General features: G+C 35.3%; 1 protein-coding gene across 3 annotated transcripts in view; it reads right to left on the reverse strand.

Moving 5' to 3' along the window:
• Positions 1–319: 319 nt before the first annotated feature.
• Positions 320–21,211, reverse strand: part of LOC148597701 (uncharacterized) — a 32,888-nt gene continuing 11,996 nt past the window's right edge. For 2 of the 3 annotated variants that reach the window (XM_088560215.1, XM_088560217.1), the window contains exons 2-8: positions 16,984–17,335; positions 16,003–16,250; positions 15,106–15,220; positions 11,879–12,252; positions 6,758–6,806; positions 6,145–6,180; positions 320–2,517 (exon numbers count right to left, since the gene is read on the reverse strand). In XM_088560215.1, coding sequence (XP_088416341.1) covers positions 326–2,517; positions 6,145–6,180; positions 6,758–6,806; positions 11,879–12,252; positions 15,106–15,220; positions 16,003–16,250; positions 16,984–17,194 — 3,225 coding nt within the window. In that variant the 5' untranslated portion in view covers positions 17,195–17,335 and the 3' untranslated portion in view covers positions 320–325. Of the gene's footprint in view, positions 2,518–6,144; positions 6,181–6,757; positions 6,807–11,878; positions 12,253–15,105; positions 15,221–16,002; positions 16,251–16,983; positions 17,336–18,383; positions 18,510–21,211 lie in introns of all 3 variants that reach the window. The other variant, XM_088560216.1, reaches the window with a different exon arrangement.

Consider the following 21,211-nt stretch of genomic DNA (forward strand, 5'->3'; position numbering starts at 1 on the left):
AACAACTTTTTTCACCAAATCTAAAAATTATTACTTTAAACTGATGCAGAACGATGAGTTGAGTAAAACAAGACCCCACAACATGGGTCAAAAACTCAAAATATAAAAATAAATCACTAAAATCAACTCAAAATACAAAACCTCCACTGTACAGAACATTCCAGAAAATTTAGAAAAACAACTTTTTCTCACAAATCATGAAAATAATTATATTTTCTGATTCAGCATAAAAAGTTGATTAAAACAAGACCCCACAAGTGATATTTAATATAAAAGAAATAAAAAAAATAAATCATGTGCAGATTATTGACATGAAGAATGAATATCAATGTTTAATGTAACTCCTTAACAGTTGTTTAATTGATTCATCCAATGCTGCATCTAAAGGTGTGTCACCCTCCCTGGTTCTCTGTGTGGGGTCAGCATTATTCTGTAACAACAATCTCACTATGTCAATATGACCTCCCTCACATGCACCATACAGTGGAGTCTCTCCCCCACCACTATTACACTGTGACACATCAACATTTCTATCTAACAACAATCTCACTACATCAATATGACCCATCACACATGCACCATACAGTGGAGTATCTCCCCAAAAACTATTACACTGTGACACATCAACATTTCTATCTAACAACAATCTCACAATGTCAATATGACCCCCCTTACATGCACCATACAGTGGAGTCTCTCCATCACCACCACTATTACACTGTGACACATCAGCATTTCTATCTAACAACAATCTCACAATGTCAATATGACCCCCCTTACATGCACCATACAGTGGAGTCTCTCCCCCCAAACCACTATTACACTGTGACACATCAACATTTCTATCTAACAACAATCTCACAATGTCAATATGACCCCAGTAACATGCACCCCAAAGTGGAGTCTCTCCAAACCTATCTCTATAACACTGTGACACATCAACATCTCTCTCTAGACACATTCTCACAGTATTAATATCACCATGCCAACATGCCTCACACAAAACATGTTGAATGTTAACACCATTTGTTATTAACAGTTCTACAATATTTACATGACCATTCTCATAACAATAGTACAAAGGTGAATCTCCATAATTATCTGTTTTGTTTACATTACATTTTATAGAAATGAGATATTTAACTAATTCATAAAAACCAATCTTTGAGGCTTCAATCATTGGTGTACTTTTGTAAATATATCTATTTTTATCTCTAAGACCTTTACCATCCAACTCAAGGAATACTTGTTTACATGAATCTGTGTGTTCCTTTATATATCCCATCACTTTGTCTTTATATCTTTCATCTTTCAACTGTTGATTATAAAAGAAAGACTTCCCATCTTGTTCTTTGAGATCTCTAAATATTCTGTCAAAGTAAACAATCTCAATATCTTCAGATAAATACAGGAAGGAATCATCTTGTTCTACATTTAGACCTGACAAAAGTCTGAATCTTTCTGCTATGAATGATGAAGGTGAATATTCAATGAAAAGTTCTACAAGTTTTTGACCACAAGTTACAGCAACCATATCATACAGTTTATCATGGGCTATACTGTAGACTGGTCCTGTTTTCTTGATATATGTTCCATCAAGTTTATTGAAGGTGTCAACAAGTTGTTTTCTTTCCAGTTCTATTTTTAGATTGATTCTAAAATTAGCGACTATTTTTGTTACTTTCACTTTAACATCTTCTGGTATTGTTCTTGGATTTTTATAGGCTTCATCTAATTCATTTGGAAACAATACACATAATACCAAGGCACAGAACTCAAAATGTTTATTTTCTATCATGTCTTTGATATCATTCTTTATACTTTCAATGGGAGACGAGAAAAGTTCAGTCAACTGCTTTACTTGTTTTCCCTTAGACATTTTACAAAGCAGTGGAAAGTAAGAATACTTCTGAAACATTTCATCCATTTCTTGCAAATCCGATTCTGGTTTAGCTATGTACTTCTTGATCATTTTATGTTTTTCTTCTAGAAGTAAACAATGTTTTTCAGACTCTAAGTCCACTATGTTTTTGGTGAACATCTTTAGGGACTTGAATTTTTCATCTTTTGATATTTGTAAGCGGCATGAGACAAGGAGTTTCATTCTGCCATTAATGTCTACTTTCATTACTTTTTCTGAATCTTGTTTATCAACCAAATCTGCAGGAAACAATTTCTCAATGTTATCAGCTTCTTTTTTCCATGACTGTAAGTCTTGTTCATCAATGAAATTTTTTCCACAAATGTCATCTATGACAAACACCTGATTCTTTTTCATATCACGATAGTCTATAATTTTGGTGGGACTTGTTACAAATGGGATGACATCATATCCCTCATTTCTATGTAACTCTAGTGCCACATGGTGTATTATCGATGACTTTCCCACACCGGAACTGCCAGTTACTATGACAACATTATTCTCTTCAATCATATTTGCCACATGCTCTGTTGCCCTGGTGACTGTATATGTTTCTTCATCTTTCTCCCATTCTTCAATGTGAATCACATGCTTGACTGCAAATAAAAATTCAAAATCATGTGATTATGTTTTCAAAGAAGATAAAGTACATGCCACTGTACCACTCTAAATTTGTTGAACATCTTTAAAGTTATAATCTATGAACTTCAGTAAGACATCTCTATATAGATGACGTATTATCTTTAAACAATCCTAATTTCAGGGATTTGATACATCACATCTACCCAAAAGAACTTGAGATAAAGGATACTACAGACACTGTGAAGTCAGCCTCATATCTTGACCTACACTTAGAAATCGATGGTAAAGGAAAACTATTGACCAAACATTACGACAAACGTGATGACTTTTCATTCAGAATTGTCAACTTTCCTTTCATCTGTGGCAACATCCCTTCGGCTCCTGCCTATGGAGTGTTCATATCACAACTCATATGTTATGCCAGAGCTTGCCGAAACTACGCAGATTTTTTATATTGCCCTAGAACTCTAACAAATAGGCTTCTGGAACAGGGTTATGTTGCTACAAGATTGAAGTCATCACTACAGAAGTTTTATGGTCATCATGAACTTGTGGATTGTTATGGTGTATCCATCAGCACCATGAAAACTGATTTATTCAACGTGTCATAGTTTTCCTTTCCTCGTTTGTCTACCCCGGACTTGACTTTTTATGAGCATCTCGGCGGGTGTTTCTAGAAAAGCAGAGGACGCTTACCCTACCGGTGCACCTGGTCCATGCTCCCAGTTTTTAGTGGAGTCCGAGTTGCTCATTTGCTGTTGTTACTTTGTATGTATGATTTTAGTTACTTTATGTTCTTTGTTGGGTATGTCTGTTTTCCATGTCTGGTCTTTGTCCCTGGATTACATTCCTTTGATTACCGCTATAACCTTGGTTCCCTTGATTACTCTTTGTCTCCAAACCAACAGTCTAACCACTGCCTCTGTCCCAGTTGTCTAAACTTTATTTCAAACCCAACTGTCCTCAATGTCTTACCTTTGTCTCAAACCCCACTGTCTAACCACTGTCTCTGTCATCATTGTCTAACCTATGTCTTCAACCCCACTATCTAACCACTGTCTGTATCCAACTGTCTAACCATTGTTTTTATCTCTGTTGTCTATCCAATGTCTAAGCCCTGCTCTCTAACCACTGTCTCTTTCCTAATTGTCTAAACTTTGTCTCCAACCCCACTGTCTAACCACAGTCTCTAACCCAGTTGTCTAAACGTTGTCTCCAATCTGACTGTCTGACCACTGTCTTTGTTCCAGTCCCCTAAATTTTGTTTTCAACTCATATGTCTAACCACTGTCTCTGTCCTCAATGTCTTACCCTTGTCTCTAACCTCAATGTCTTTTATCTTTGTCTCAAACCTCGCTGTCTAACCACAATCTCTGTCCTAATTGTCTTACCTTTGTCTTCAATCCTAATGTCTAACCAGGTTTTACCCTGCTGTCTAACCACTGACTCTTTCCTAATTGTCTAACCTTTGTATCCAACCCCACTGTCAAACAACAGTCTCTGTCCCAGTTGTCTAAACTTTGTCTTCAACCCCACTGTCTTACCACAGTCTCTGTCCCAGTTGTCTAAACTTGTGTCCAAACCCACTGTCTAACCACAGTCTCTGCCCCAGTTGTCTAAACTTTGTCTCCGACCTAACTGTCTAACCACTGTCCCAGTTGTCTACCCTTTGTTTCTAGCTCCACTGTCTAACCACTGTCTCTTTCTTAATTGTCTAAACTTGTCTCCAACCCCACTGTCTAACCAAGGTATCCCTCCCCATTGTGCAAACTTTGTCTCCAACCCAACTCTCTTACCACTGTTTCTGTCCAAATCTCCTAAACTTTGTCTGAAACTCTACTGTCTGACCACTGTCTCTGGCCTAAATGTCTTAGCTTTTTGTCTCCACCCCACTGTCTTACCAATCTTTATCTCTGTTGTCCATCCAATGTCTTAGCTCTGTTGCCTAACCACCTCTGTCCTAGTTGTCTAAACTTTGTCTCAAACCCCACTCCCTGACCACTATGTTTATTTCTCTTGTCCAACTATTGTCTATGTCCCAGTTTCCTAAAATTTGTCTCCAACTCAACTGGTGAACCACTGCTTCTGTCCCCATTTTATACCCCTTTGTCTCAAACCTTACTATCTAACAACTGTTTTTGTCCCAATTGTCTAAACTTTGTCCCTTGCCCTACTTTCTAACCACTGTCTCTGTACCAGTGTCCTTAATTATTTCTCCAATCCCACTGTCTGACCACTGTATCTGTCCCATTGTCAAAACTTTGTCTCTATCCTAACTGTTTATCCAGTATTTACCTGTTGTCAAACCACTGTCTCTGTCCCACTTGTCCAAACATTGTCTCCAACTCTACTGTCTAACCACAGTCTCTTTCCCCATAGTCTAAATTTTGTGTCTGTCCCAATTGTCTAACCACTTTCTTCATCTCTGTTGTATAACCACGGTCTCTGTCCTCATTGTCTAAACGTTGTATCCAACCCCACTGCCTAACCACTGTTTCTGTCATCAATGTCTAACTTTTTTCTCTTGCCCTACTGTCTAACAAATGTCTCAGAATTGTATGTGTTCCTGTTGTCTCATTATTGTGTCCCTCCCTGTTAACTCAGCATTGTCAGTGTTCCTATTGTCTCAGTATTGTGCCCCTCCGAGTTGACTCAGCATTATAAGTGTTCCTGTTGTCCCAATATTGTGCCCATCCCTATTGACCCAGCATTATCTGTGTTCCTGTTGTCCCAATATTGTGTCCCTCCCTGTTGACCCAGCATTGTCTGTGTTCATGTTGTCCCAGTATTGTGTTCCTCCCTGATGCCTCAGCATAGTCTGTTCCTGTTGTCTCAGTATTGTCCCTGTTCATATTGTCCTTGTATTGCCTCTGATTCTGTTGTCACAGTATTGTCTCTGTCCCTGTTGTCTGAGTATTGTCTCTGTTCCTGTTGTCTGAGTATTGTCTCTGTTCCTGTTCTCTTAGTATTGTCTCTGTCTCTGTTGTCTTAGTATTGTCTCTGTTCCTATTGTCTCAGTTTTGTCCATGTTCATATGGTCTTTGTATTGCCTATGTTTCTGTTGTCTCAGTATTGTTTCAGTTCCTGTTGTCTAAAAATGCATTTTCTTTGTCCCTGTTGTCTCAATATTGTCTCTGTCCCAGTTGTCTCAGTTATGCCTCTGTTCCTGTTGTCTCAGTATTGTCTGTGTCCCTGTTGTCCCAGTTATGTCTGTTCCTGTTGTCTCAGTATTGTCTCTGTCCCTTTTGTCTTACTTATGTCTGTGTTCATGTTGTCTCAATCTTGCCTCTGTCCCTGTTTTTCTCAGTGTGGTCTCTTTTTCTGTTATCACAGTATATTCTTGGTTTCAGTGGTCTCAATATTGTCTCTATTTCTGTTGTCTCTGTATTGTCTCTGTCCCTGGTATCTCAGTATTGTCTCTATTTCTGTTGTCTCGGTATTGTCTCTGTCCCTGGTATCTCAGTATTGTCTCTATTTCTGTTGTCTCAGTATTGTCTTTATTTCTGCTGTCTCTGTCCCTGTTGTCTCGGGTCAATTTTATTTTCTGTGTTTTGTTTCTTGTTATTAATGATATTTGTTGTTTGTTTAAACCTTTGATTTCCTCACACTTTGATTCATTCAGTCCTATATATTTCTCCTACCTTTCATATGCCTAGGAACACTACTGTCTAGTTCATCTGAAAGTAAAAATAAAATCATTTTCTATTATATGGATAACAGCAGAGTCCCCTACCAAACAAAACAGCAAGTAATTTAAAGATTGAGAAGAATCTAACAACCACAGAAATGCAAAACTGAGATATCTCAAACATCCAATGAAAAAGTATCAAGTTCTTTGATGAGACTAAGCTGAGATAAAGAACTTTCAAATCTTACCAAAGAGTGTCTATGATTTTCTTGTGGTTTTCTTGTTTCTTGACAGTTAACGCTAAATACTATGTTAAACATGTCAAATACACCTTAAACAGAATTTTATGAGGAACAATTCAAAAGGACAAATTATCAAAATTAAATGATAAATAATCCTTACTATACTTCCCTTTTGGTTGGGAATGGTAGATGCCAGTGACCAATATAGCAAGGGTCAATGCTCACAGTTTATGAAGTAGTCTAGGTTGCTCGCTTCCCTTTGTTTCTATGTATGTGTAATTTTGGTTACTTCATGTTCTTTGTTTTGTGTCTCTATTTTCTTTGTCTAGTTGTTATTCTTGGATTATGATACAATATAATGTTAGCAAATCATTAGAGTCTTACCCATCTTTTTTTCTAGTATGCTAGTAGATGCTGCAGTCTCTTGATTGTTCTGCAAAATAAAACAAGATGTTGCACATTATGTCATAAGAATACCCTCACTCAACAATTTCAGTCAAAGCTGGAAAGGGGAGACATATTGCACTCGTCAGACAGAAGCAATATGCCAAGTATTTCCTCCAGTAGAAGCCGAAAAATCTGTAACGAAAATTTCTCTTATGCAGCACCTTACAGTCGATTGGCAAACAGGAAGTGCAATAGCAAGGAACCAGAAAAGGGGAGACACAGCGTAAGTCATCATGAGAAAGCAATATACCAAATATCTAAGCATTCTAAACATTATACATCATTGTTTCTTCAAAGAAGATGGTATACCTAGATTCAAATATATAGTTCTTGGTAGAGATTCTTCATACTTTGTAAAAAATAATAAAAAAATCATCTTCCAAATATACAGAAGAAAATGTTTTCAAAATGCTGGAATTTTCGATTGACAATATATTTGTCTAGTGTGGTGGACATGTTTTTCAACAGTCGTTTGGCATTCCAATGGGAACAAATTGTGCTCATCTACTTGCTGACCTATTCCTACACTTTTATGAGGCTTACTTTATAGCTGATCTGATCCGAAAGAAAGAATATTGTTTGGCTAGATCCTTTAATCTCAGTTTCCGCTATATAGATGACATATTATCTTTAAACAATGGCATACTTCTTTAGTTAGGCTTCTGGAAAAGGGTTATGTTGCTACAAGATTGAACTCATCACTACAGAAGTTTTATGGTCGTTATTGTGAACTCATGAATCGTTATAGTGTATCCATCTGCACCATGAATGAAAACCGATTTGTTCAAGGTGTCATAATTTTCCTTTTCTCCTTCATCTACATGGACTTGACTTTTTAACAACTTTGCGGTTGTTTATAGAAAAGCAGAGGACGCTTCTCATTTACTTGTGTTTTTTTGTATGTATTGTTAAATTGCCAAAATGAAGTTTTGCGACTTATTGTTTTTACTTTTTTCTTCTTCTGAACATAAAGATGTCCAGACGATTACTTGGACACTGTTTATTGGATTCATACCAAACTTGGCTAAAAAATCAGGCATGCTCAAGGGATGTGCAAACAACTTTCGGAATTTCAAAATGCTGCTGATTTCAAAATGTCCCTGGATTACATTCTTTTGGTTTCCACTAGAATCTTAGTTCCGTTGATTACTCTCTCCAGTAAAATCTGAGAAATCTGTTACAAAAAAAGTGCAACGGGCAGACTGACGAACTAGGTGGGAGTAATAAAGCTCCTTCTGTAATGAGTGGAATGCATATGTCTAGGTTAAGTGTTTTTTTGGTACTACATAGGGGGTGGCCATTTGACCCGGAAGTGGTTAGTGAGACCTATAATTAACAATTTTTCAAGTCTATTTTTGACTTAGTGTGTCATCACATACCAAAAACACACTGAACCTAGACATATGCATTGTAAGTGCATTAATTGTATGTATTATGACTAAAAGTAGTCAAAATAAAGCTGAGAATATGAACTTTAAAATCATACATGTAATTAACTACTTAAGTGTATGAATATTGTTTACATGTGTGAGTAATTTGCCTCCATGCTGTCAGTTAGCAGAAAAGGTAAAAATGTGAATTTTCAGAATTATTTATTTATTTAAATTTTGTGAAGAATTTCTACAATCATATAGAAAAAAAAGGCCATGTGAGCTAAAAATTCTTTAAGTTTGTAAAATTCTTTGAATCAAAATGGCGGCACAATATGATCAACTACATACATTTGTAAGGTGACTTACAATCCTATAAAATTTGAACAAAATCATTTCAGCAGATTCTGAGCAGTTGCATCCAAAAAGTTTTCATATAGTGTATAATGTATCAAATCAACCAAGTCCCATAACTCCTGTAAAATTAGTGAAATCTGAAGGGCGGGACAATATGATCAACTGTATATTGTGACTAAATATCCTACAAAATTTTAATAAATCTGTGATTTCAGAGGATTGGCATCCACAAAGTGTTGACAAATTCAACCAAGTCCAATAGCTTTTTTCAAATTTGTTGAATCAAAATGACGGTGAATATAATCGACTACATAAGCTGAATAAGAATTTATAAAATTTGAACACAATCCATTGTGCAGTTTCAGAGGAATTATGTCCACAAAGTATTCCTATAGTGTAGTATATACAAATTCAACTAAGTCCCATAACTCCTGTAAAATTGGATGAATCATATTGGGGGGTGCAATAAAATCAACTACATATGGTGAGTAACAATCCCATAAAGTCTAAACAAAATCACTATAACATTGGTTCCCTTCATTACTCTGTAAAGAGCCCCGTGCAGGTCAGGGTGTTAAAAGAATAGGCCTGCAGCAGCGCTAAGCTTGTCGTAAAAGGCGACTAAATAGTGCTCAGAACCCTAGCCGGGGGCTAGGGTGCTTTGCCCACAGAGCAACTGGGATGTGTGCCCCAGGTGGTGGAATGGGGTACCCCTGGCGTGTTACATGCTGGGGTTGTCAGGCTATAATACAGAAAACCTGACCGCAAACCATAGTGGTGCACCGTGTTGGGAAAGATGCCACGTTCCTCGCACGTTAAAGAACCCTACTGTGGTATTCTCCGGGAGTAGGAACCATAAGGTTCCGCCACAGGAGGCTAAATTGCCCGAGCCTACCCACCTCTCCCTATTTCCAGTGGCAATCAAAATATTTGTCGACCCCATTGTACTTGTGTCCCATCCCATTTTTCATTTCATCGTTTCATATTCATTTTATCATTCATTTCATGTTCATCGCCTGAATATAGCTGAAATATTGTTGCTCGGGTGTTAAACCCCAACAAACAAACAAACAAAAACTCTGTAAAGCAGTTTCCATGGAGTTTTGTCCATAAAGTGTTCCTATAGCATAGTGAACCATGTAAAAAAATCCAATAACTCCTGTAAAAAGCCGAATCAAAATAACAGGTAAATATGATCAACTACATATGGTGACTAATAACATTACAAAATCCATGCAGTGGTCTCTGAGAAACTTGCATCCAATAAGTGTTCCTATAGTGAACCATGTAAAAAATCAACAAAGTCCCATAACTCCTGTAAGATTGGCCAAAATGCAAGCAGGGATTCTTTTCTAATAAATTAAGTGAAAATAAACTTTTAGATGAGACCACAAAAGGTTGATTTTCTTGGTGTCGCCCAACTGACCCCTTATAACATGAAAGCAGTGAGAGATGTTTAGCATCTGATTAAAACTAGAAATATTGAAAGCAAACACACAAAGAGGATATCCCTTGATTCAAATGGACTAAAATGTAAAACACTTGGATTATCTCCCTTTGGAATCATCCACATGCACATTTATATATTGTACCCAACATTCCTATAAAAAACATTAAAATCCCTTGAACAGTTTAGGAGGGAGTTGCACTTATGAGGTTTTACCATGTAAAAACCCTAAATTTCAATTATCTCCCTTTGGAGTCCTCAAGTAGTAAATATACTCCTTCATGTACATCTACATATGATACCCAACCTTCCCATAAAATTTCATGAAAACTCCTTGAGCCCCAAACTTTGTTTGCATGGGGTATAAAATGCAGACAAGAATTTGTATAAGAAATCAAATAAATAAAATTTTGAAAACAGACCAAAAATGTTAAAAAAATCAATTTTTTGGAGTGTGATCCGTATGACCCTATGTAAAATTGAAATCAGACCACAAATAACAAAAAAATGTTTTAGGTGTGGGCCCATTTCATACCACTTCAACAACAAACCAGTTAAAGATAAGTCTACATTGTAAGAAAAAAAGGAACACATTGACATCAGATTTTCTGAATCATAATAAAAAGTTTTGCTGAGCACAGCATGGTACATGTACGACCAGAACCAGTTAAACTCTACTCAATTGAGGCAAGTGTGGACACATTATTAATTTCTGACATACTAAACATCATAGGGACTTAAAGGTCTGCTTCATGGTACATTCATGGATCACTTTGTATCTCATTATCTCAAAAACAGTAAATGATAGAGTTAATTAGCTCTTATATTTAGCTGGGCTTTGTATGAGGAATCCAATAAAAAAAAAATCAAAATATCACCAAAAATAAAAAAGTCAAATTATTGGGTCGTGGTCCCATTTGGCCCATTATAACTGAAATATGAAATATGATTGGAAAATGCAGGCAAGGTTTCACATGAGAAATCTAATTTTAAAAAAAATCAAAATCACACCAAAAATACAAAAAGATGAGTCTTTAGGATATGGTCCTTTTGACTCCTTATAATTCAAAACCTGTAAAAATAAATACATTGTATCTGCAATTTGATTAAAAAACACAAGCAAGGATTTTAATGAAAAATCTAATAATTTTTTTTTAAATCAGACCAGAAAAAAAATGCTTTTTTCAAGAAATCAGAAAAAAATTGTTACTGGCCCTTCTGTGGCCCCTTATTCTTACTTTTTTGAGTTACAACCCCAAACATCAATCCCATTCTTCCTTTTGTGGTATGGCACCTTGTAATACAATTTCAAGTAGATTCATTCACTAATACTTGAGTTATTTTCTGGACAATGCATGTTTCTGGTCCCCTAATTTCTGAAAAGTTCTTTACCCCAAAAATAAATCACAGACTGACCATTGTGGTAAAGAATATTGTGGAACAAAACCATAAACATTCAAACACTTTTATTAGAATTGTATAGTGAAATTCCATGAAATTCTTGTTTAGGCCCTGTTTTTACCCTTAATTCTAAAACGATAAGGGCCAATACCCCTAAAATCAATAACAACCATTCTTTGATGATTTGAAACCTTGTTCTAAAATTTTATGAAGTGTAATACACATGTTATGGCACGAAAATCAAGTGTCTCAGATGACGACGACACGGACAACAACGAGGGCAAAGATGACAATGAGAGTTGTTTACCAATATACCAATTTTGTTTTGCATTCTCATAAACCCAAGCAGAGGAACCGAGATAGACATTAATGTCCACTACAACCATTACTATTAAATATTGTTATTACCTTACTTATAATAGCGTATCATTCAACATAATCTTAAGGGCCCCTTTGTAGAGTATTGAAACAATTTTGAATTACCATAATTTGTTCTGCAAGTGCCGCTGAATGGTCTGTGAGAGTCGTTGTATGACCTACAAGTGTTTCTGAATGGACTGTGAGTGCCGCTGAATGGCCTGTGAGTGTTACTGTATGACCTGCAAGTGTAGCTGAATGGTCTGTGAGTGTTGCTGAATGGCCTGTGAGTGTAGCTGAATGGTCTGTGAGTGTTGCTGAATGGCCTGTGAGTGTAGCTGAATGGCCTGTGAGTGTTGCTGAATGGCCTGTGAGTGTAGCTGAATGGTCTGTGAGTGTTGCTGAATGGTCTGCGAGTGTTGCTGAATGGCCTGTGAGTGTTGCTGAATGGTCTGTGAGTGTTGCTGAAAGATCTTCGTGTTTCTTCTCTAATTCTTCATCTACAAATCAAATGAAATAGAGAGTAAAGATAACATTTTAAGTATTTATCAAATGAATATTAGATAGATGTTTGTTTGAATTTTATAGGTGTTAAACAAGTAAAACAAAATAAATTAAAATAAATTTGCAAATTAATATTCTCATACTAGAAAAACAGTGAGCAATTAATGTCTGTTTTTGTCTGCAAAAACATATGTCTACACTTTACTCAGCGACATTTGTTTCTCTAATACTCAAGTCCGACCTAAGTGAAAAAAAAACTTGGTGTTACACAGACATATTGAGTATTTAGCGACCCAGATTCCACTTAGCCAACACCGACCATTTGTACATTGTAATAGTCGTAAAATTCAATGAGGCATAACGGGGAATTAATTGTAAGATAGGATGTATATTCTGTTTCTCTTCCTCAATTGATTCTGAAAACTCCAGTTAAGATAAAAATTTAGTCATTTCATCAAAAATTCGACATCATCTAAATTTTAAAAATTTTTGTAGATGTTTATCATTTGTTGATGTGTTATTTCTTTTTTTTATTTACAGCAACATTTTGTCCAACGTCAGTGGGAGATATCATGTAGAAATATTATTTGTATTTTTATCAAGTACATGTAATAATGCAATCTATTTTAATTTTGCACTATTAAATTGATAATTACTATTAATTATAAATAAAACACTTTGAAAGTATTGATTGTTGTAATTTGATAGAAATGTCTGGTGACGCTTTTAGTTTCTGATAGTTTTCATAATTGAACGGCTTTTCCAAAAATAAAAGAAACTAATTATAGGTCCCAATACATCTATATAATGTGTACGTAAGAATTGTAAAGTAGAAGCCTGTAATCAGTATGTTAGTAATAATTATAAGTTACAATTTGTAGTCCAAACGAGAATGAGATGGCGACCTCGATCACCCGATCGTTTTCTACAGTTAAAAATGCTTCAAGTCAACTCTGAGACATATTGAAAGTATGTTTCAAATACAACCTACATGTATCTTTATTTTAATGAATATGATGAAGGTAAACTTTTTAACCCTCCCGAAGAAACATTAATTAAAAATAACTTTCAGTCACATATCTTGACCTACACTAAGAGATCAATAGTTACGACAAACGTGATGACTTTTCATTCAGAATTGTCAACTTTCCTTTCATCTGTGGCAACATCCCTTCAGCACCTGTGTATGGAGTTTTCATATCACAACTCATACATTATGCCAGAGCTTGCCACAACTACGCAGACTATTTGCGCTAGACTTCTAACAAGTAGGCTTCTGGAACACGGTTATGTTGCTATAAGTATTGTTAAACGATTTCGAACTTTCAATGATACTGACCAATGTTTAATCCTGTATAAAAATAATCCCTTGACAAACTTCTCACATGTATAGTTGTCTATTTTTAGAAATAGAAATGAATACATTGTCTTCAATGTGTGTCTGGTCATCAAATGGACTGCAAACAATTATAACTCAATAAAGGACAGTTATGAAGTATGTATCAATGATATATGTCTTTTTATATGATTTTCACATTATATTTGTCAATCGTTAATACCACATGCTAATTGTCTCAACTGCTGTTTTATTGTAACGACGACTTGGATTAACGCTGGACAAATCAACTATTGACTACTGTTACTAGTATAAATTTCGGCAATTGGATAATTTAAGAATTTTCTCAAGTCCCCTGGACTCCCCTGTTGTGATTTTCAGGGGTCCCCAATAAATTTTGGATGTCAGTGACCTGGAAGCTAATGTCCATATTGTCGGTGGAGATCAATGAGATTAACTTCACCATGCTGGGTGAATTTCACACCCAGGTCAGTGATTCCCACTACACAATTAACAACAGAAATATACAGTGCCATAAGATGGTTGGGTCTAACATTCACATTTCACGGTGAAAAATCCGACTGATACGATGTTTCATCGACTTACATGGATAATCACTTAATGATCACTTGATTCCAAAGTCCATGTTTTGCTATGTGAGATCCCCAAATTGATGTAGATCAAAATCTAAAATAGGAGGTACACAATGGGAAAATTGAACTAGACATTGCCCCTAATGAAACTAATACCCCCGCAGTCTGTTGAACCCTGTACATATGGGGACCAATGTGGACACAATTTATATTGGACTTAATTGTAATGGGTATAGACTAATCACTTCTGACACATAATTTTGCTCCCATTCTAAAACACCAAAACTCGAAACAGAAATCAGTAGTATATTTTCTTGTTGACAACATAATAATAGAATATTACTGCAAATTTACTATTAACATAAATTCCTGACAATATGCACATCTCAATATGGTAATTAAACACTCCATCAAGTTTCATAACAATTCTGCAAATTGTTATGGAGAAGTTGCAGACAACACATGAGACCAAGTTTTGCAGGAAAACATGTAAGTCCATCTGCCGTCATTTCTACAATTTTTTCCCAAACTTTAATTCCCAACATTATGCACATCTCCATGTGGTTAATTACATCCCACAAAGTTTCATAAAAATCCTGCAAGCTGCTTAGAAATTAGTTGCAGACAGACAGATAGAAACCAATATACACTTCCAACTTAAGATTTTGTTTCATTAAATTCCTTTAAGCCGTGTAGGAACAGTAACAGACAAGAGATTGATACCAAACTGAGTCATGAGGACTTTGAGAATAAATTTAATATTATTAATGAAAACGCTGAATGGATTTTGTTTAATTGTAAGGTGCAATATCTTGTTCATGTTGTTAATCAGTTAAAGGTGCAACAGAGTTTTTGGATTTTAAACATGCTTGAATTTTTGCTGTGGTATACAATTTTATAGATTATCAAATTAATTTCACCTATCAATGTCTTAAGCATGTCTCTATAAACTTCTCTATCAAACCTATCAAGAGAGGCTACTCTCAAATTAATACAGTCTTGGCGATATCTATCAGCACCCAGTCTTCTAATTGCCTGCGATTAAATATAGAAATTATTTTTCAAAAACTTTATTACTGTACATTTTTAATCAGTCAACATTAGCAATAATACATGCAGTTATGTTGTGTGTGTAGATGTGGAATGTCCATTCATCTTTTCCAATTGGAGGTATGATTTGATTGGTTGAACCAGTGTTTATCTTGAAATATAAGTCTTGCAAAAAACTTGTATAAATGAGAAAGAGGTAAAATCCAACAATTAAAAAAGGGGTTATCTTTTGTTTATATAAACTCTTAACCACATTTTTGTTGAAATTAAACACAGAGTACAGGTAGGAACAAATTATATGAAAATATAATTAACCTTTGATGGTGTTAAACATTTTGGATGCAACCCATATAAATGTACTCAGTCCCCCTTCTATTTCTTAAACAGTTCAAGACATGACTTAATTGTAATAAATTAAACCTTCCTTTGTCATATTAAGGTACAATATTACAGACATCTATAAAATTTTACTCATAGAATTGTTTTGGATACCAACAATCAAATTATCTTTGGAAAACTGCCTGTCCCAAAACAGTTCAAGTCATAACCACCAATCAATTTCAGCCTTCCTTTGCTTTAATATATATTTTGTGATGACATCATTGATGACCTGGCCACCATTGACAATGACATAAAAACAGCTTAATTGTTTTATGACTGCAATTTATAGCGGCAGTCTTATCAATACTGCAATCTGTTTTTAAAACATGTATTTACACAAATTTAAACATTAGAATGCATCAACATCTTATGCATATACACTTTACCTCACATAATTCCTTCCAAGCCATGTTAAAATCATTTTTGCCTATTGTAGCATCTTTATTGTGAGCAATATGATTTCTGTAGTGTTTGATCCTGGCAAGGTCAGCCCCCTCAGATGAATCAGTAGTTTGTGGGAGTTGATCAAACCCTGTTGATGGCATCACTATGGCAGGCGATCCAATTGAAACAATATTCCGTAACAAACAGATCAGTAAGGTGACATCATATGCTGTAGACATAGTAGTTCCTCCTGTAAAACAAATCAGTAGCATAACATCATATGTTGTAGAAGTAATAGTGTTTCCTGTACATACATAGGTGTACCGGTAGTAACATCATATGGTGAATAATCTTTCTGTTTCAAATAATAAAATCATTAAACAAGTGTAACAATGCTGTGCATCTAATCTAAACAAATACAATAATGAATCTGATCCACACAACAAGTAAAATAGCTATCTTAAATTACTCTACGTACATAATCTGTATTGTTGGTGTCACCAAGCTGTTTGATGCTCTTCAGACTGATATTGAATATTATGATATACTAACCTTAGGCTATTCATGTATCTCGACAAAGTGTCAAGTAGCTAGGGCAGAGAAATCTCCTCTATTGATGCCAGACAAAGATCAATGTGTTCGATCATGAAACCACAATAAAATGTTAACTAGGAATTCCACAACAATGGCATCATGTGACAAAGAATTCAGCAACAATGGCATCATGTGATAAAGAATTCAGCAACAATGGCATCATGTGACAAAGAATTCAGCTCCATTCAATTTAATCTACCAGTCTTGACCAACAAACTAAGGAAGACAGATGAATTACCATATGTCCAGACGGACAGTATCAGTGAATTACCATATGTCCAGACGGACAGTATCAGTGAATTACCATATGTCCAGACGGACAGTATCAGTATTTTATTTTTTCCATTAGTGTCATATTTTTCTTTCTGAATGTATAGAAAGGGTTTTACCTGATGGAGGAAACAGTAAATCCCATTGTGCTGCATTGATTATCCTTTTACTTTTAAGATCATTCAGCTTTGTCAAGTTATTATGGTGTATTAACGTCAGATCTGCTGGAGGGAATCGTTGATCAAACAAATATCGGACAGCTTGTGGTGCCACCTTTACTATCAGGTTAACCAGTCTGAGAAAATCTGTCTGTTCTTCTGACAATGACATTATTAAAGGTACTGACTAACTACAGCTTCAAAGATAGGACCTAGCATATAATTATATAATGTCACTGGAGGGGTAATCAGTTGATATCTCTGTACTGTTCTGGTGATCGTGATGTTGAATTCTAGGTACACATATGTATGGCTGAAATGACAAAATGATTTACACTAGTGTTAAGCACACATACACAACAATTGTGTAATGATTAAGAAATAAATCATGGAAACTCCATTTTATCATTGTTTTACCATGGACTGGCCATTTCTGTCCCATTGTTTTACCCTGAAAGATAGTGAGAGGCTAAATAACGATGTAAATGGCCAGCCTATGGTAAAACTATGATGATGTATGCAAATTTTTATGAATATTTTACTTATATTGCCGGTGCTCACTTATTCTATCTTAAGTTAAGCAGGAATTTCAGTGAACATTTGTTGAGACAGTGTGATGTTTCGAATCTGAGTAAAGTTTTATTAACCAACTTATTACATTATGTATAGAAATGCCCATTTTTCATGAATTGAAAATTTCGACACCTGATCATTACAAAATCAGAGCCGTGCCTTACGAATTTAAAAACAGGGCATCAATATGGGACCATCATGGACTAAATCAAAATAGCATACATTTCTTACAATAAGTGCATGACAACTTTTATTAAGTGTGACCTAATATATTATTTAATTAATTAAATAAGGGGATTTAAAATTGCAGAAAAATGGTACTGGGACTGAGTATATTGAATTCCTTGGTATGTTTAATCTTGCACTATAAGTTTACGAATATATTTTTTTAGATTGTTGGAAAAGACAACAAAACCTTCATGATTAATAATCATAAGGTGTTTTTGACTCATCGAGATATGAACTTATTTTAAATCATGGCAAAATCATATGTATTAATAATGGACTCTGACTTCTTATCATGTCCTAAAATAAAAATGGTTAGTAAAAGTATCCATGAATGGCCTTTTTCATATTGGCCCTGCAACATGCCCTTGGTACTGATAATGGTCTTGGATGGCTGTAATGGTCTTCGGTGTTGCCTTGGGCCATGACAGCCATCTTTGACCATTATTATCTTTTTAAGATATCTAAATTTCCTTTTAGGCTGAGGTTGTTTGGTTGGCTTTCTTTTCAGTGGATGAGGGAGGTTAAGCTCACTATTAAACCTAGGTTTACATGTAACCCACCAATTCGTTTGAAATGCCTATACCAATTCAGGTCCATTGCGGTACCAGGGCTCCTGTGTTGTAATTGGGACTTCACTTGATTATGGATTGGACAAGTGTTGGGTAATTTTGTTGTCACTTTGTTATCTAGTAAATTGTACAAGAATGACATAATTAGTTGACCCTAACTGTTTGCTTATAATATATACAGTCCTGTAGTTTCTATCAGTGGTACTGAATGGATTTCCGGAACGAAACAAAAACTGACTTTAAGTTATACTACATGTACATGTACAAAAAATGTTTATCATTAAAAATTTTGGCCACAAAACATACATAGGGACCTTCCAAAGCTTACTTAAAAGTGTGTTTACACTTATTGAAGACCTTCTGGTGATCTCTGTATTTACGATTCCATATATAGGTTATACACTGGTGCATGTGATACCTTTCACCATATCCGTTCTTTTTCTACAGCATCAAAACAGAACAGCAAATCTGTTACGGTACAATGTATATCAAAATCAGAAACATGGTCACACTCTGCAACATTTTCCTATACAAAACTGTTGTACACTCCTTGTAACATTCATGTCTCTCATTTTAGCATTCATGCATTTGTTTATCATGTTTTGGCTGAGCCTTGTGCAATAGGCACACATTTAACAGAAGCCTTCATGTAAAATGTTCGTTTATTTTTGTAAATTCATTATAATATTTTTTTTTCAGCCTTTATTTTTATATTTTCATTGATTTTTACTGTTATTATTTTTTGTATTTATTTTATTAATTAAATTTCAAGTTTGCATTTTTCCATTTATTGTAACAATTATCATTTTTATAGTGCATTTCAATACACACTATAAGCATTGCCTTTTGGGCTTTTTAACACTTGTTCAGAGCGTTCATTTATTGTGCATTTAATTTATACACACTTTAAGAATGTTCATTTATCATATATTTCAATCCAAGCAAGGAGCATTTATTGTGCATTTGGTGAGTGTTTAGCCTGCGTCTAAGTATTATGGGTGCAGGAAACCTTAATGTCTCAAGGAGTGTAACAACCATTTTTATCACACAATAATAGCAAATAAAAACTTGAGGACCTTTAAGAGCCTGAATCGCTCGTAGAGTGTTATCATATGATCATACAAAAAACAATCTTTATAGAGTTATCTATACTCAAATCATACCTGCTATCCACTGAACCACATGTAAGCTACATGTACATAAAGGCAGAGTCTAGGTAGAATTGTGTTTCAGTATCAGATTTTATGGCAACTTTGAGTGGCCACAGCCATCCCCTGAGCAACCTAAGCTACACAAATGTGGATTGTTTTTTGAGGGCATTGATTTCAATACCCTATGAAGTAAAAACATTGGCACCTTTCATTCTGAGGAGTTGATCTTTGAATAATGACTAGTCAGAAGCTTAAATTGCCTCTGGTCAGACTGGTGGCCATCTTGTTTAATCAAGCAGAACCAAAATTTTATCACATTTTAATTTGAGTCTTTTGTTATTTCTGCAAAGATTGGTTTCTATTGATTTAGTAAAAGCAGAGATATAGGCTGAAATGTTCTTCCCCAATAGGTTTCAAAGGCAACTCCACTCGCTGAGCCACACAAAAAGTTGATAAGTTGTAGAGGGCATTGAGGTTTGAGGTTATTAACTTTATAAAGTTTCATAGCATTGCCACTTATGGCTGCTGAGGAGTTGATCTTCAAAGATTGTGTAATCAGAAGCCTCTGGCAGCCATCTTGTTTAAATTCAGTATAATAAGATAGGCCTGCTGAGGAGTTGATCTTTGAAGATCTTTGAAGATTGTGCAATCAGAAGCCTCTGGCAGCCATCTTGTTTAAATTCAGTAAATAAAGAACTTTGTAGAGTGCAGCTTGATATGGCCAAAGTGGTCAAACCCTGAACAGTTGGGGCAACAGTGGACACATTATAACAAGTTTTTGACACACTTAAGTAAAGGACACAACAATTGGTTTGGATACAATTAAGCACAAAATTAGAAATTTAATTACAAATTTTTAAAATCAGACCAAAAATTAAAATGTCCATTTTTTTGGAGAGTGGCCCCTTTGACCCCTTATTACTGGAAAACTGAAAAGATACCTGAAATATGATTGACAAATGCAGTCAGGGAATTTCAAAATCAGACCAAACATTAAAAAAGGCGATTGTTTAGAGTGTGGCTCATTTGACGCCTTATAACTCCAACACTGCAAGAGATATCTGAAATCTGATGAAAAATGCAGGCAAGGATTTTCATGTGGAATCCACTAAAAAAATTCACCAAATCAGCCCAAAAATAAAATAAAAAGTTATTGCCTTAATATAAGGAAAATGCATGTTTCTGATCCCCGTTTGGCCCCTAATTTCCGAAAAGTTCAAGTATTTACCCCCAAAGTCAATCCAAGTCTGACCATTGTGGTATAGGTTACAGACCACCAATTCAACCAATGAGCATTTGGAACGTACGCAAAAATAGTCCTACGCAGAAATTACCCCTGTTCCTCATAGTGCTGTGAAAAAAGTTCTCATCTCATTTAAAAAATTTAAACAGTTTCTGAAAGGAAAAACATTTCTGTACATTTTATAGGTGCATTTTGCTTCTTGTGATGTGAAGCCTAATCTCCATAATGATTTTTAAATATACCCCTATCTTGTGAAAACACTGGGATTTCACATGCTATTTATAGACCCTTCACTTCCGGTGACCAGTACTGCACTGCAAGTCTGCTAACCCCACATGCCATTCTGAGGATTGTGAGCTGACATGTGTAGAATCATGCTGATATATAGTCCTCTGCAGGTTAAAGTTAAGGTAAAGTCCAGAGAA

This window comes from Perna viridis, chromosome 14 (assembly GCF_037379345.1).
Source record: "Perna viridis isolate PV_CMFRI_1.1 ecotype Kerala chromosome 14, ASM3737934v1, whole genome shotgun sequence".
NCBI lineage: Eukaryota > Metazoa > Mollusca > Bivalvia > Mytilida > Mytilidae > Perna > Perna viridis.